Source organism: Lepidochelys olivacea (assembly GCF_965140295.1).
Source record: "Lepidochelys olivacea isolate rLepOli2 genome assembly, chromosome: 3".
In the NCBI taxonomy this organism is placed as follows: domain Eukaryota; kingdom Metazoa; phylum Chordata; order Testudines; family Cheloniidae; genus Lepidochelys; species Lepidochelys olivacea.
The window spans coordinates 131,713,795-131,731,317 of NC_140413.1; the positions used below are offsets into that span (position 1 = coordinate 131,713,795).

Genomic DNA, 17,523 nt, shown 5'->3' on the forward strand with positions numbered 1-17,523 from the left:
GCAATGTTTTTTTCCAGGAGGCTGGGTAAGCCAAATATAACTTCTATATAACTTGAAAATAACTGGTCTGTGGCTTCTATTGGTATTACTTAAACAACGTGATGGGAATTTAGTTTTCCACATATTTTCAGTGTCTAGAAACCATTGTTGCATTAAGAGCATTAAAACAACAAAATACTCCATATACCCCCTTACTGTTTTAAGTTAGAGACTAAAGTTCCTGTTTAATAAAAAAGACACTTTTCTAATACTGTTGGATACCTAAAAATATTATTTATGTAGCGTTCTACCTATGTTCCTGTTTTCTGAACCATGGTGCATGTACTAATGGCATGTTGCTTTTTCAATGAATAGTGATGGACTGGTAATTTTGGCTGCAGCATGGCATCTTGGAGACAGTCCATGTCTCACCTATTACACTCTCATAACAGTGGAGGATAAAGGTTACCACATGTCTGATGATGTTGTTGTGGAGGTTACCCAATATAATCCACCTTTTCAGGTATGGAGTCATTGGACCTTTGCTCTAACGTGAATTTGGAATTAGTCTTGAAAATAATGTATACAGGCAACATTTGTGTGTGTGTGTTTTATTTTCATCAGAATTAATATAAACAGCTTTTGATGAGAGCAATACGTAAAGTTCAATGTAAAATATTTAAATTTCATGTAAAATATATAAAGTAAAAACGCACAGAAACTCTCTCCTTTTTCAAAGTGTTATTGCTGAGATATTCCATACTGTTTAGGTTTACTATCTTGCCCTCTACATACTGCCATCTATGTCTCTGTTGTAAGCAGTTTTATTATAAAATCAATTTTGCATGAATTATGAAGTAATTCATCCTCAGGGTCTTGAATCTGAAGGAAGAGGCTGAAGGAATTTTGCTGAAAATGGACAGCTAATACAGAAAAATTAAGAGTAAAACTTAGAGCAGCGGTTCTTAACTGGGGGTCTTTGGCCTCTTGGGGGTCTGCGAGCCATTTCAGGGGGGTTGCAGGGCCTGTGGCCAAAGCCCCAAGCCCCGGCACCCCCCATGGGACCAAAGTCCTGGTGCCCTGGCACTCCCCCTGGGACTAATGCCCCGAGTCCATGGGCAGATTTGGGTGGTTATGAGGGGGCATTGCCCCCCCAAACTGCAGTGCCTTACCCAGAGTAGGGAAGTCATGGGGGCAGCTCCATGCCTGCCCCACTTCCTTCTCTCCTCCAGCCCCCGAGGCCCTGCCCCCTGGCCAGGTTGGAGGCTGTAAGCTGGAGCTGGGCAGTGTGGGGCAGCTGCTACTCTGGCTGGTGCCATGTAGCTGGCAGCCATGGTGTTCCCCTGTCGTCTCCTCCTTCTGCTGCTGGTGCCTGGGGTTGCCCCCTTTGACTGCTTACGTAGCTGGTAAAGGAGAGCAGCAACCGCAGGGTGGGGAGGCTCTCCAAGCACATAGCCCCTAGCTACCCCTCTCCCTGCATTCTGAGCTACTCCCCCCTGCCTACACACAACACCTAGCTACCCCCTGCCCTCTGAACAGTTTTCAAACTTTTTGAGCTGAGCCACCCCCTTTGAGTTATAATCCCCCCTCCCCCCCCGCCCTGACAACCCAGACAGGCTGGGTGGCCTGCTGAGGTGAGTAGCACTCCCTCCCTGCCCCATCCCCTGCCAATAGAAGTCAAACTACTCCTATGCTTGAGGGCCCGGCGGACGGAGCCCTAAGTCCCCCCACACTGGGCCCCGGTGTTTTTATAGCTTGTTGGGGAAAAAGAAAGAAAAAGGTTGAGAACCCCTGACTTAGAGGTTAAAAACTATTGTTGAGGTAGCTTTTAATTTTAAAGCTTGATCTTTGTCTTTTTAGAGCTTTTAAAGCAGTTAAATAATATTGAGTAAGAAGAAAAAAGGATACTTGAAGAGCATTTCAGCCAAATATGAATCTTGTCTTTATTTTAAAATGAATCTTTTGTGAGATTTGGGCAGTACCTGATTACATGGATTTATATGCCATAGATCAGTGATGTTCAGACCTTAGTAGTTCAGGAGCCGAATTAGCAATCAGCATTTCCCTAAAGAGCCTCAGTAGTGTGAATTCATTGTTTCATTTACTATAGTACTATATTTTTATTTTTAAACAGTATGACAGGGGAAATATAATATTCTCACAGCAAAATGACTAACTAACTATTATTTTATCAGCTACAATTGGTTAATAAGATAGTAGAAGCATCCTGTTTGGTTAATAACTTAGATTGGTTAATAATTAAATCAGTGTTTTAATATCATGTGCTGCAAAGAGCTGCAGTAGTCTCATTAAAGAGCCACTTGTGTCTCATGAACCTCAGTCTGAGTATCACTGCCAGAGATTGTTTTATAGGGTATCTTGTGCTGTATATATTGAACTAATTTTCTAATCTGCAGTTGCTGCTTTATTTTTTGTACCTTGTACTGATGCTCAGCAAAGCCAGCTGAAGGTTCTGAATTCCAGCTAATATCACCAGTATACATACGCTCTTGCCCCCTCAGATGCATCATATGCTCAAAAAAGAGGCTTTGCCTCTGCTGCTGTCTGGCTTGTTGATATTTTGGAATCTCATGCTTTTGATTAGAACTGAAAAACCAGACCAGATTTGAATTTAAATTTCCTCGCTTCTGATGGGGTTATTTTTTTTGGTCAGAATCTTAGCTTTTAAATAATGTGTATATAGTCTGTTATCTGATACATCAGTCTGCTTTACTAGCCTCTCTAATACCAATAATCTTGAATATCTCTGATTAATTAAACCCATCTATAACTAGTTTTCAGCGATCAAATCTTTAATTACAGATGTTCTGAAGATTTCTAACAGAAATCTGCAAAGTATGCTTAAAATATATTTGCTTACACAACTGACACTTCACAAAAAATGTTTCATGAAGTGTCAATGTCTCTTTAATTAAGCTTTTATGTTCATGAATATTAGCTTTGACCTAACTTTATAAGGCTGGTATTTTTTCCATGGTGTCAATTTTCAAATTGGCTCTTACATTAGGAGGAGTGTCTGATGGCTGCTGAATTACTGATTTGTTCATCTCTTTTCTATCCTGGTGAAAATATACCTCTATCTCTTTTGGAGTTAGCAGGTAGATAAAACAGATCTTAAGTATTCAAAGCAAATTAGAAATAGAAACTGGGATCCTTTTAAAATAAATTTGTGATAGATGTCTGTCATGTTAAAATTAAGAAAAGGAAGATATTCATGTTTGTACAACTTTTTGAACATTTTTAAAGTGCTGTATTAAGTGTTAAATATTGTTTATTTGTATATTCTGTCATTCTTCTGGACACTTGTAGTCTGAAGAACTGATGTGCTGTTTCGTGGTCCCAGACTTCTTTAACCATGCTGCCTACCTGTACACTGAAGATGAGGTCTTTGCTTGTTCAACTGGAACTGGAAGAATTTCTTTACCACAGGAGAAAATTATATTTGGTGCACAAGGTAATAGCAATAGGAAACTTAATTTGTATTAACTCACTTAGTTAACCATATTGACAAAAAAATTCTTCTTTGATTTTAATTATTTCCACACTGCATTTAGATTGAGCTATCCGTTTTGGCATTCTGTTCCTTCATTCAAGGATCCCCAGTTACCTCAAAACTAAAATTGAGGCAGCATGGGCTGATGGAATGAACAAAGGTTTGGCAGTCAAAGGTCTGAACTCTAATGCCAGTTGTTGCCGCTAGTTCTTTCTCTGACCTGCAACCAGTCACTTTGCTTCAGCTTCCCTGTCTGTGAAATGTATAAGGATAATTTGTTTGTGCACACAATTTTGAATATATATATAAGTGCTGAGTACATTTTTATTCATATACTGCTTGAAAAAAGTCTGGGATTTTACTCTAAAAATGGGATTGAAACTCGCTTGAGAGGAGACAGACGGAAAATGAAAATAAGATGATATTGTGTAACTGTACATAGGAGCTCTATTTTTAAATACCACCAAATCTTGCTTATTCAGATAAACTTTAAGGTCAGAATGAACCATCATGATCATGACCTCTGGCACATTGCAGGCCAAAGAAGCTCTCCCACCCACTCGTATAATAGATCCCTAACCTCTGGCTGAGTTATTGAAGTCCTCAAATCATGATTTAAAGACTTCAAGTTACAGAGAATCCATCAAAAAGAAAAGGAGGACTTGTGGCACCTTAGAGACTAACAAATTTATTTGAGCATAAGCTTTCGTGAGCTACAGCTCACTTCATCGGATGCATTCAGTGGAAAATACAGTGAGGAGATTTATATACACAGAGAACATGAAACAATGGGTGTTACCATACACATTGCTGCTCACAAACCGGGTAGAATTAGTGGGGGAAGCAAAAGTGGATGGGAATCTGGGAGGCAGTGACCATGAGTTGGTTGAGTTCAGGATCCTGACGCAGGGAAGAAAGGTAAGCAGCAGGATACGGACCCTGGACTTCAGAAAAGCAGACTTCGACTCCCTCAGAGAATGGATGGCCAGGATCCCCTGGGGGACTAACCTGAAGGGGAAAGGAGTCCAGGAGAGCTGGCTGTATTTCAAGGAATCCCTGTTGAGGTTACAGGGACAAACCATCCCGATGAGTCGAAAGAATAGTAAATATGGCAGGCGACCAGCTTGGCTTAATGGTGAAATCCTAGCGGATCTTAAACATAAAAAAGAAGCTTACAAGAAGTGTAAGGTTGGACATATGACCAGGGAAGAGTATAAAAATATTGCTCGGGCATGTAGGAATGATATCAGGAGGGCCAAATCGCACCTGGAGCTGCAGCTAGCCAGAGATGTTAAGAGTAACAAGAAGGGTTTCTTCAGGTATGTTGGCAACAAGAAGAAAGCCAAGGAAAGTGTGGGCCCCTTACTGAATGAGGGAGGCAACCTAGTGACAGAGGATGTGGAAAAAGCTAATGTGCTCAATGCTTTTTTTGCCTCTGTTTTCACTAACAAGGTCAGCTCCCAGACTGCTGCGCTGGGCATCACAAAGTGGGGAAGAGATGGCCAGCCCTCTGTGGAGATAGAGGTGGTTAGGGACTATTTAGAAAAGCTGGCCGTGCACAAGTCCATGGGGCCGGACGAGTTGCATCCGAGAGTGCTGAAGGAATTGGCGGCTGTGATTGCAGAGCCATTGGCCATTATCTTTGAAAACTCGTGGCGAACCGGGGAAGTCCCGGATGACTGGAAAAAGGCTAATGTAGTGCCAATCTTTAAAAAAGGGAAGAAGGAGGATCCTGGGAACTACAGGCCAGTCAGCCTCACCTCAGTCCCTGGAAAAATCATGGAGCAGGTCCTCAAAGAATCAATCCTGAAGCACTTGCATGAGAGGAAAGTGATCAGGAACAGCCAGCATGGATTCACCAAGGGAAGGTCATGCCTGACTAATCTAATCGCCTTTTATGATGAGATTACTGGTTTTGTGGATGAAGGGAAAGCAGTGGATGTATTGTTTCTTGACTTTAGCAAAGCTTTTGACATGGTCTCCCACAGTATTCTTGTCAGCAAGTTAAGGAAGTATGGGCTGGATGAATGCACTATAAGGTGGGTAGAAAGCTGGCTAGATTGTCGGGCTCAACGGGTAGTGATCAATGGCTCCATGTCTAGTTGGCAGCCGGTATCAAGTGGAGTGCCCCAAGGGTCGGTCCTGGGGCTGGTTTTGTTCAATATCTTCATAAATGATCTGGAGGATGGTGTGGATTGCACTCTCAGCAAATTTGCGGATGATACTAAACTGGGAGGAGTGGTAGATACGCTGGAGGGGAGGGATAGGATACAGAAGGACCTAGACAAATTGGAGGATTGGGCCAAAAGAAATCTGATGAGGTTCAATAAGGATAAGTGCAGGGTCCTGCACTTAGGACGGAAGAACCCAATGCACAGCTACAGACTAGGGACCGAATGGCTAGGCAACAGTTCTGCGGAAAAGGACCTAGGGGTGACAGTGGACGAGAAGCTGGATATGAGTCAGCAGTGTGCCCTTGTTGCCAAGAAGGCCAATGGCATTTTGGGATGTATAAGTAGGGGCATAGCGAGCAGATCGAGGGACGTGATAGTTCCCCTCTATTCGACATTGGTGAGGCCTCATCTGGAGTACTGTGTCCAGTTTTGGGCCCCACACTACAAGAAGGATGTGGATAAATTGGAGAGAGTCCAGCGAAGGGCAACAAAAATGATTAGGGGTCTGGAACACATGACTTATGAGGAGAGGCTGAGGGAGCTGGGATTGTTTAGCCTGCAGAAGAGAAGAATGAGGGGGGATTTGATAGCTGCTTTCAACTACCTGAAAGGGGGTTCCATAGAGGATGGCTCTAGACTGTTCTCAATGGTAGCAGATGACAGAACGAGGCGTAATGGTCTCAAGTTGCAGTGGGGGAGGTTTAGATTGGATATTAGGAAAAACTTTTTCACGAAGAGGGTGGTGAAACACTGGAATGCGTTACCTAGGGAGGTGGTAGAATCTCCTTCCTTAGAGGTTTTTAAGGTCAGGCTTGACAAAGCCCTGGCTGGGATGATTTAACTGGGAATTGGTCCTGCTTCGAGCAGGGGGTTGGACTAGATGACCTTCTGGTGTCCCTTCCAACCCTGATATTCTATGATTCTATGAGAGCGATCAGGTAAGGTGAGTTATTACCAGCGAGAGGGCGGGGTGGGGTGGGGGGGACCTTTTGTAGTGATTATCAAGGTGGGCCATTTCCAGCAGTTGACAAGAACGTCTGAGGAACAGCGGAGGGAGGGGAATAAACATGGGGAAATAGTTTTACATTGTGTAATGATCCATCCACTCCCAGTCTTTATTCAAGCCTAAGTTAATTGTATCCGGTTTGCAAATTAATTCCAATTCAGCAGTCTCTCTTGGAGTCTGTTTTTGAAGTTTTTTTTGTTGAAGAATTGCCACTTTTAGGTCTGTAATCAAGTGACCAGAGAGATTGAAGTGTTCTCCGACTGGTTTTGGAATGTTATAATTCTTGACATCTGATTTGTGTCCATTTATTCTTTTAAGTAGAGACTGTCCAGTTTGCCCAATGTACATGGCAAAGGGGCATTGCTGGTACATGATGGCATATATCACATTGGTAGATGTGCAGGTGAACAAGCCTCTGATAGTGTGGCTGATGTGATTAGGCCCTATGATGGTGTCCCCTGAATAGATGTGGCACGGGCATGATGAATAGTTGGCAACGGGCTTTGTTGCAAGGATGGGTTCCTTGGTTACTGGTTCTGTGGTGTGTGGTTGCTGGTGAGTATTTGCTTCAGGCTGGGGGGCTGTCTGTAAGCAAGGATTGGCGTGTCTCCCAAGATCTGTGAGAGTGATGGGTCGTCCTTCAGGATAGGTTGTAAATCCTTGATGATGCATTGGAGAGGTTTTAGTTGGGGGCTGACGGTGATGCTAGTGGCGTTCTGTTGTTTTCTTTGTTGGGCCTGTCCTGTAGTAGGTAACTTCTGGGTACTCTTCTGGCTCTGTCAATCTGTTTCTTCACTTCAGCAGGTGGGTATTGTCGTTGTAAGAATGCTTGATAGAGATCTTGTAGGTGTTTGTCTCTGTCTGAGGGGTTGGAGCAAATGCAGTTGTATCGTAGAGCTTGGCTGTAGACAATGGATTGTGTGGTGTGGTCTGGATGAAAGCTGGAGGCATGTAGGTAGGCATAGCGGTCAGTAGGTTTCTGATATAGGATGGTGTTTATGTGACCATCGCTTATTAGCACCGTAGTGTCCAGGAAGTAGATCTCTTGTGTGGACTGGTCCAGGCTGAGGTTGATGGTGGGATGGAAATTGTTGAAATCATGGTGGAATTCCTCCAGGGCTTCTTTTCCATGGGTCCAGATGATGAAGATGTCATCAATGTAGTGCAAGTAGAGTAGGGGCATTAGGGGACGAGAGCTGAGGAAGCGTTGTTCTAAGGCGTAAAAATGTTGGCATACTGTGGGGCCATGCGGGTTCCCATAGCAGTGCCGCTGATTTGAAGGTATACATTGTTCCCAAATGTGAAATAGTTGTGGGTAAGGACAAAGTCCAGCCACCAGGTTTGCCGTGACATTATTGGGGATAGTGTTCCTGACAGCTTGTAGTCCATCTTTGTATGGAATGTTGGTGTAGAGGGCTTCTACAGCCATAGTGGCTAGGATGGTGTTTTCAGGAAGATCACCGGTGGATTGTAGTTTCTGCAGGAAGTCGGTGGTGTCTCGAAGATAGCTGGGAGTGTGCTGGTAGCATAGGGCCTGAGGAGGGAGTCTACATAGCCAGACAATCCTGCTGTCAGGGTGCCAATGCCTGAGATGATGGGGCGTCCAGGATATCCAGGTTTATGGATCTTGGGTAGCAGATAGAATACCCCTGGTCGGGGTTCCGGGGTTGTGTCTGTGCAGATTTGTTCTTGCGCTTTTTCAGGGAGTTTCTTGAGCAAATGCTGTAGTTTCTTTTGGTAACCCTCAGTGGGATCAGAGGGTAATGGTTTGTAGAAAGTGGTGTTGGAGAGCTGCCTAGCAGCCTCTTGTTCATATTCTGACCTATTCATGATGATGGCAGCACCTCCTTTGTCAGCCTTTTTGATTATGATGTCAGAGTTGTTGCTGAGGCAGTGGATGGCATTGTGTTCTGCATGGTTGAGGTTATGGGGCTTTTCCACAATTTCAGCCCGTACACGTCGGCGGAAGCACTCTATGTAGAAGTCCAGTCTGTGGTTTCAACCTTCAGGAGGAGACCATCCAAAATCCTTCTTTTTGTAGTCTTGGTAGGAAGGTCTCTGTGGGTTAGTATGTTGTTCCGAGGTGTGTTGGAAATATTCCTTGAGTCGGAGACGTCGAAAATAGGATTCTAGGTCACCACAGAACTGTATCATGTTCGTGGGGGTGGAGGGGCAGAAGGCAGAAATTCACCATTTATACTTGTTTAAACCTGCAAGTGATCCCTGTTGCAGAGGAAGGCTTCTCTGCAAACCAAATAAGTCTCTCTCTCCACGTGGAAATTTCATTCCACTTTTCATCAAAGATTTGAGTGGAGCACTGTAGTGAGGTCTGCTATTAGTATTTTATAGTACAGTTCTTTTACTAGGATAGGATAGTGTATAACCTAAAATAAAGGTGGACTTACTTTAATATGTGAGACTATTTTATAAATCTGTGCTTTAGATTTTTTCTAAAATTAGGTTTGTTTGCTTAGTTATTACCTCATATCATTTGGTAATCTGCAGTGGGTCTTATCGTTTGTTTGAATGATCAAGTCTGTTGTGAAGTACTGCTGTTAGCTGGTTCATGGGAAAACTTAGTAAATGTCTACATGAAGATAAAGCTATGAATGCAGCATTATATGATCATTTTATTTATTAAATGTCTGTTTTTCTTTCCCGTTAGGAGATAGCATTTTAGGAGCAGGTTGCTACACCGGAGTTCCCATTTTTTTCACCAGAAGAAGTGGGCTTGTGGCCATCTTTTCTAGGGAAAATGTATCTGTGCTTCCTGAAGACCTTGAGGATTCCCTGTCATCTTCTGTAGCTGGACCAAACAATGAGGTAATATTTAGTGTGAAAATTCAGAATCTCATAACGCAAAAGGAAAGTGTGCCTAGAGTTTACTCACATTTTCATTCACAGAAAATTTTAATTTTTTAATAGATCTAGCTGAAAACAAATTTTCAAAACCCAGAACAATTTTTAGAATATTTTGAAATTCCCAGTCAAATTGATATTTGTCAGCCAGCTCTACTCATTTGAATAATGTGCTATTTTAATTCTCCTTTTTTATCTAGTAACCAACTCTTTAGAATGGAAAAAAGTTTTTTCACATGTCCATATTTAACTTTTATACAATATGCATTTACTTAAAATCTCAGATTAGTTACCTAGTCAAGAATATTTTTCTAAAGTAGAATCTTTTGCTCAAAATTTTTTAGAGAGGGATGGAAGCTGGGTTTTTAGTATGGGGCTGACCAGTTCTTTAGTTGGCTAATAACGAAGAATGAATTGGTCATTATCCCATTTATCTTACCCTCTTGGGTCAGTTGCTGTAGTAGTACTTCATAATGGAGGGATCTTATGACCATTGCTTTGGCTAGATCAATCTGTACAGCTTCTGAACTGTGATCCTGTTACCTTTGCCCCCAGTCTCTTTTTTGTTGTTGTTGTGATCAGCAAGGACATCCCACAGGAATAAAAACTTTAGATGTTGGCATGTCTATTTTAATCTTAAACCACTGTTGTTTTTAGAAGGATTACTGTCCTTCCATAATGAGGTTTGTATTTGCCTATCTGTCCTTCGGTCAAAATTTTTATTTTACGTTTCAGGGTTCTGCATTTGATGCTACCAGTAGAATGGAGATTATAGCACAAGAGGATAAAACTAAATTATTGAAAGCTGCTTTTCTACAGTACTGCAGGTATGAGGAGTCACTATGTCGATATAGTAGAGAGGGCAAGTTTGTTTTTAATTAAGGGATTCTCTTGATAAAATTCATGCTGATTAATTAAAAATCACCATGTACCCATGTTTAATATATTCCTTTTCTAGAGAAGTGTGTATACATCTTGGACACTGTTGAGTAAATTGTTGTTGACAATTTTTTTTTGACTAGCTGTTTTATTTACCCTGAAATGCTTTTCAGATTGGTTGAATTTTTCTGGATTTTCAACACACACATCCCACGTCCCCCAAAAAACCAAATCAACCGAACAAACAAAAAACCCACAAGAAATTGGTTAAAATGTTGAGTTTGGTTTTCAAAAACATTTCAGTTTTTATTTTTTTGTGGTTAAAAAAAATCACGAGATTTTGTAAAAAGAACCAATTTTAAAAAAAATATTATTGCATGAAATAATTGGCATTCTTGAACCAGCTAGACAGTGATCCATGTTAGAAAGGAGCAGACTTGTATAGTCATTTTTACAGTTATAACCTACCAGAGCTGGTATTAATCATCTGACTGACACAAAGTAAAGCTATTTCAAGCTTAAAATTTTGTTTGTCTGTTCTCTCTGTAACTGGCATTGGTGAAGAAAGTTAGGGAAGAATGTAAATAAAATGAATAGTCAGGATTTTTCCATTTAAATTTTCAGTATTTAGAAGATATTTTTTATACAGTGCCATGAATGTGCATAGTGCTTCTCAAAACATAGTCATTGCCCTGATGAATGTATGATCTAAATTGACAAAAACGAGAGGAGGAGATAAACACAGGAAAGGGTGGAGTGACCTAAGGGTGAAAACAGTAAGTAATCTATAAAACTATAAAACTAAGCCTCCTAGAATAGAGGTTGGAGAAAGGACTTCGAAGAGAGGAGGATGGAGGCATGGAAGAGAGAGTCAGAAAGAGGGTTCCAGGCATAAGAAAGACCTGCATGAGAGAGACCGATATTTGTGTGGGAGAAGTGCATGAACGGGACTGTCAGGCAGAGCAAAGAGATAAGAAATTGAGTTGTGGAGATCCTTAAAATGCAAGGAGGAGGACCTGAATTAGTCTGGGAAGAGAGAAATCTTTGAGCTCCATTCTTGGTGTAGAAAGTTGCAACCAGAGAGGTGAATGGGGGAATTGATTTGTGACAGCAGGTTGAGCAAGGGTATTAGTAAGAGAACAAGAGACAGAATGGAAGCTGTGATGAGGGAAACCGAGTGAAAGTGAGACATTATTTGGAGAAAGATGATATTGGATCAAATGGTACCAGATATGAGAAGGAATGGATAACCTGAGCCATGGTAGGTGACACCTAAACGAATACGTTGCCTCAGTTTTTAATAAGGATAATGAGGAATTTGGGAGTAGAGGCAAGGTGGATAATGGAAACAAGGATATGAAAGTAGAAATGACTACATCCGACATGAAACTCAAACTCAAACAGCTTAATGGGACCAAATCAGGGGCCCCAAATAATCTCTATCCAAGAATATTAAAGGAACTGGCACATGAAATTGCAAACCCAGTGGCAAGGCTTTTTAGTGAATCCTTAAACTTGGTGGTTGTACCCTATGACTGGAGAATTGCTAATATAGTACCTATTTTTAAGAAAGTGGGGGAAAGGTGATCTGGGAAACTGCAGGTCTGTTAGTCTTACCTCAGTAATATGCAAGGTCTTGGAACAAATGTTGAAAGAGAAAGTAGTTAATTATATAGAGATAAATGGTATTTGTGATAAAATACAACATGGTTTTACGAAAGTTGAATTTTGCCAGACCAGCCTGATCTCTTTCTTTGAGAAGATAACTGATTTTTTAGACAAAGGAAATGCAGTAGATCTAATCTACCTGGATATCAGTAAGACATTTGATACAATTCCAAATGGTAAATTATTAAATTGGAGAAGATGGGATAAATATGAGAATTGAAAGGTGGACGAGTAACTGGTTAAAGGGGAGACTACAATGGGTCATATTGAAAGGTGAACTGTTAGTCTGGAGGGAGGTTGCTAGTGGAATTCCTCACTTGATTCCTCACTTGATTCCTCACTTGATCTTGGGACCAATCTTATTTAACATTTTTTTATTAATGACCTTGGCACAAAAAGTGGGAGTGTGTTAATAAAATTTGCCGATGACACAAAGATGGGAGGTATTGCCAACATGAAGGAGGACTGGAATATCATACAAGAAGATCTGGAGGACCTTGAAAACAAGAGTAATAGAAATGGGATGAAATTTAATAGTGCAAAGTAATGCACGTAGGAGCTAACAAGAATTTTTGCTATAAGCTGGGGACATATCAGTTGGAAGCAACAGAGGAGGAGAAAGACTTGGGTGTATTGTTTGATCATAGGATGACTATGAGCTGCCAATGGGATGCAGCCATGAAAAAGGCGAATGCAATCCTAGTATGCATCAGGGGAAGTATTTCCAGTAGAGAGAGGAAAATGTTATTGCCATTATACGAGGCACTAGTGAGACCCCATCTGGAATACTGTGTGAAATTCTGGTCTCCCATGTTTAAGAAAGACGAATTCGAACTGGAACAGGTGCAGAGAAGGGCTTTTAGGATAAGAGGAATGGAAACCCTACTTATGAGAGGAGACTCAAGGAGCTTGACTTGTTTAGCCTAACCAAATGAAGGCTGAGGGGAGATGTGATTGCTGTCTCTAAGTATATCAGAGGGGTAAATGCCAGGGAGGGAGAGGAGTTATTAAAGTTAAGTGTTGCTGTTGACACAAGAACAAATGGATATAAACTGGCCATTAACAAGTTTAGGCTTGAAATTAGACCAAGATTTCTAACCATCATAAGAGTGAAATTCCGGAATAGCCTTCTAAGGGGAGCAGTGAGGGCAAAAAACCTCACTGGCTTCAGGATTGAGCTTGATAAATGTCTGGAGGAGATGGTATGATGAGAGTGCCTACAATATCATGTGGACCATCTGCAACTGATAGTAGCCCCCAATAGCAAACCAAGAGGAGCATTTGACACATACATTTTTTTTTAATTAAAAAATTGTGTGGGCTGCTCCTGTTAGCTTGGCTACTGGAAAGACATTCAGCATGCATAGCTAAACATCAGGGTTTTTTTGGTCAAAAGTGACTGTAAATTACTTACCCATCAGTAAAATAGATAATACCCCTTTGAAATAGGTAATTATACTGAGATGCTTTTTAAAAACTCAGGTTAAAGGTGGTCAGTACAAACAGTGTTAGCAATTATAACCTACAAATTTCATAAAAAGGATAGTAGAAAACACTGCTAGTTGTGAGAATTTTTAACATTTTGGCCACTTCTGATTAACTTTGTTTTATGCAGCCTTTCTCGTTTATTTCAGAAAAGATGTAATCAGTGCACAGAGCATGGTTGTTGAGCTCTTTCCACCAAATGCAGACCTGGATTCTGATACTGAACTGGATAGAGCTGTAATTCAGATCAGTGTAGACTTAGTGGATGACTACCCTGCGTCTGACCCACGATGGGCTGAATCTGTACCAGAAGGTAAGGCTTAATATTATTTGGGGTTTTATATGTTTATATGTTGATTGCACCACTTGGACATTTCTTTCCCTACCCTCACTCCTTCTTCCCAAACTAATCACCAACAACCTCCCCACAATTTTTGCTATGCGCTCTCAAGTGTACTTTCATGGAGGTAAAGAGGCTTTTGCCTTTGACCACTGTGTTTCCGCCTAGCAACCTCTACTCTAAATAGCTCCTTTTCACTCCTTTTAGTGCTGATGTTTCTCTAGTAATGCTAAGAAGAGAGGATGGTAGCAGTTGCTGCAGGGGGAGCTACATGCAAAGGCTAAGTGCCACTTTCTTACCTCCCCAACCCCTGCTGGAGGAATCTCGTGTAGGTGAAGCACTAAAGCAGGCCACCTTGTGATCAGACACTCCTTCCTATGCAACTACCCATGAGAAGAGACCTTCCTTTATATCTCCCGGCAGCAGTTACCCAGAGCTGAGCATGGACTTTGCTGGAAGTTTTATATGTAGCATGTATGGACAAGTGATGCTTTTTTTGCTGTCATTTCTACCTGGCAATCTATAAGAAATTATGAAATATCAAATACTAAATTTTTAAGGATTGATAACATATTGAAAAAAAGGCATTATCTGTATTAATTTCCTGCTAATGCAAAAACTTAAGTTGATTAATCTATAAATACTTGAAAATAAAAATAAAATCCTGATAAGCCTACTCATGATGGAGACTGCAGACGCAACTGTTCTTGTGAGTTTCACATCTTAGCAGTCTTCTGATAATAGAGTATGTAGAAGTTGTGAGAATTCTAAAGCAATAAAAAGGTACAGTGGAGCTCTACTGGGATGTCAAACACACAGATATACCCAAAGAAGCTTCCACTCCACTCACTTGTTCCTTAAAGTCTTTGCTACTTTGTGTCCCAAATATTACCAGGATCCTGGGATTCAAACCCTGAGGGAAAGGAGTGAGCTTGGGCCAACCATATTTAAAACAGCATTACATGGCTACATCTGGGGGTGAAGGAGAGGGAGCAATTTCCTTTTGCTTTGCTAAGCCCATATGTGCATGGAATGTACAATCTGTGCAGTGGTGGAGGTGCTTTAGGTCTTTTATAAACCCTTTAATCAGGATTCAGATAGTTATCTTCATTTTAATGTTGTCTGTCTTCTGTATTTATATATTTGTTTTATTTATATTACAGAAACTTAGTTTTAGGTTGTGTTTTCAGTCTTTTAATACCAAAACAAGGTGATCTGATTTAAAAAAAAAAAAAGTCCAGTTTTTGTTAGTATCAGATATGTTCTTTTCAAGGGTTTGCTCTTATTCGTTTTTTTTTGTAATAATTAAAGACAGAAAAGCTGCAAAATGTAAGAGATCTTAAATTCCATCTTGCAATACCATGGACTTTATAAAAAGTGCTCTTAGCTAAAAATCTTGTCTTCTCACACACGCCTTTCAGAAGCAGCTGGTTTCAGCAATACATCCCTTATTCTCCTTCATCAGTTGGAGGATAAGACGAAAGCCCATTCCTTCTTCATTGACTTTCTTCATCAGGTACGGTCCTAAAATTCTGGTGGCATGAACACTTACATTTTTTATATTATATTAATCATTTTTTGCATATTGCTTAACATTTTTTTAATAAAAGGTTGGCTTATTTGAACGTCTGGGCAGTTTTCCAGTAAGAGGGATGCCAATGACAACTCGATTGTTGCTCTGTGAACATGCAGAAAAGTTATCAGCAGCCATTGTTCTCAAGAACCACCACTCCAGACTGCCAGACTTGGTGAACACTGCTATATTGATTGCTTTAAACAAAAGGGAATGTGATATTCCACAAAGTCTTACCCCTGCAGATGTTTTCTTTAGAGAGGTAAGACGAGGAAGTCTCCTTGATTAATTGGAACCATTTTCATGATGAATTGTTGTGTTGTAAAAACTGAAATACATTCATGTGTAATATAAGACTTTATTCTTCTAAAACAAATTTAACTTTCCGGAATTCTCCTGTTAAGACTTTATTGGTAGCATTTTCTCTCATTTTAAAACATGACTTTTTGCATGCATCTGCGACTAAAATATGAATCCTGACTGACATCCTATGGCTAGAGTAAAACTAATCTGATCTCCAACAAGTTCAGCTATTGGAAGGATGAAAAGACTGCCATGTTTTCCCTTCTCATCAGAGAATTGTATCCTAGGATTGCCATGTTACAGGAGAGCACTGAAGGACACTAATGCCTTCTAGCTAGGCCTCTTTCTCATAAAGCTTTCTCATGTCCTCATCTCTTCATTCCCTTCTTGGAATGAGTTGTAACCACTCAGTGCCTTTCACTATAATATATTGCTCTCTCTGATGCAGTATGTCTAATCCAATTAATCAATTACATTTTTAAGGCAAACATTCCAGTTGTACTACATTCTGGTTGTGTCCAGTTTACATTGATTTCCTCTTTAATCTTAACAATGTGCAATAAAATGTTTAGATTTAGTTTTAGATGAATTATGTACAGAGTATTAATAACTAGTGACTGACTGATTTCTCCCTAGGAGAAGTGAAAAGTGGTGTCAGCAGTGGAGGAAATAGGAATTGTGATACCTGATTGAAACAATTGTCTGTGTTGTCTATTATCCTTTTCCTGTCAGTAGTCAGCACCACATGTTTCAGAGGAAGGCACAAGGAGCCCCATAATGGACAATGATGGAAAAACCTCCACATATGGGGAGTTTCTTCCTAACCCAATTGTTTTGTGTCCAGAAGTGAGAGGGCCTATAACCCTTAAAAAAACCAAACCAAAACTCAGCTAAAATAACTGGATGTTTTCAATATCCATATAAATGTTAAATACTTTTTTGTATTCTGGTAGGCTGTTTAATCAAGGTCCTGTTAATATTTCTGTTTTCATAGATAGGAATCATTTGGCTCTCACACATCACCTGATAATGGGTAGGCTTGTGTTCAGTACAAATATTTTTGTATGTTTTACAGGTATCCCAGATAGATACGATCTTTGAATGCTTATTAGATCACGAGGAGCAAATCTTGAAGGATACACCAATTGAATCCATTGAATGGGCCCAGATAGTTGTCGATGTGAATAACATCATAAAGGTATCAAATTACATTGATTAAGGGAAACACTCAAGAAAAAAACCAAGACCAGAATTTAGCAAGTTGAGTCCAACCCTACTTTCTAAGTATTAGTAAGCAAGGAAAAGTTGTCGAAAATGCAGTATTGTTTTATAAAAACAGGAAAGAGAAATAAAGAAAACATAAGAATTATTTCTAAATATAAAATTATAGAAATGTAGGACTGTAAGGGACCTTGAGAAGTCATCAAGTCCAACCCACTGCTCTGAGGCAGGATCAAGTAAACGTAGACCACTGCTGATAAGTGTTTGTGCAACTTGTTTTAAAAACTTCCAATGATGGGGATTGCACAGACTCCCTTGGAAGCCTATTCCAGACCTTAACTACCCTTATAGTTGGAAAGTTTTTGCTAACATCTAACCTAAATCTCCCCTGCTGCAGATTAAGCCCATTACTTCTTAGCCTTCCTTAAATGGACCTGGAGAACAATTGATCAGTCATTTATAACAGCCCTTAACATATTTGAAGACTATTATCAGGTGTCGTTTTCCCCCTCCCCAGTCTTT

At 40.4% G+C, this 17,523-nt stretch overlaps 1 protein-coding gene across 2 annotated transcripts in view; it reads left to right on the top strand.

Annotated features, from left to right (window-relative positions):
* Positions 1 to 17,523, top strand: part of NUP133 (nucleoporin 133) — a 69,054-nt gene that overhangs the window by 19,295 nt on the left and 32,236 nt on the right. For both annotated transcript variants that reach the window (XM_084624146.1, XM_084624147.1), the window contains exons 9-16: positions 355 to 502; positions 3,310 to 3,454; positions 9,339 to 9,496; positions 10,268 to 10,359; positions 13,714 to 13,877; positions 15,326 to 15,420; positions 15,515 to 15,739; positions 16,856 to 16,978. In XM_084624146.1, coding sequence (XP_084480272.1) covers positions 355 to 502; positions 3,310 to 3,454; positions 9,339 to 9,496; positions 10,268 to 10,359; positions 13,714 to 13,877; positions 15,326 to 15,420; positions 15,515 to 15,739; positions 16,856 to 16,978 — 1,150 coding nt within the window. The remainder of the gene's footprint in view (positions 1 to 354; positions 503 to 3,309; positions 3,455 to 9,338; positions 9,497 to 10,267; positions 10,360 to 13,713; positions 13,878 to 15,325; positions 15,421 to 15,514; positions 15,740 to 16,855; positions 16,979 to 17,523) is intronic.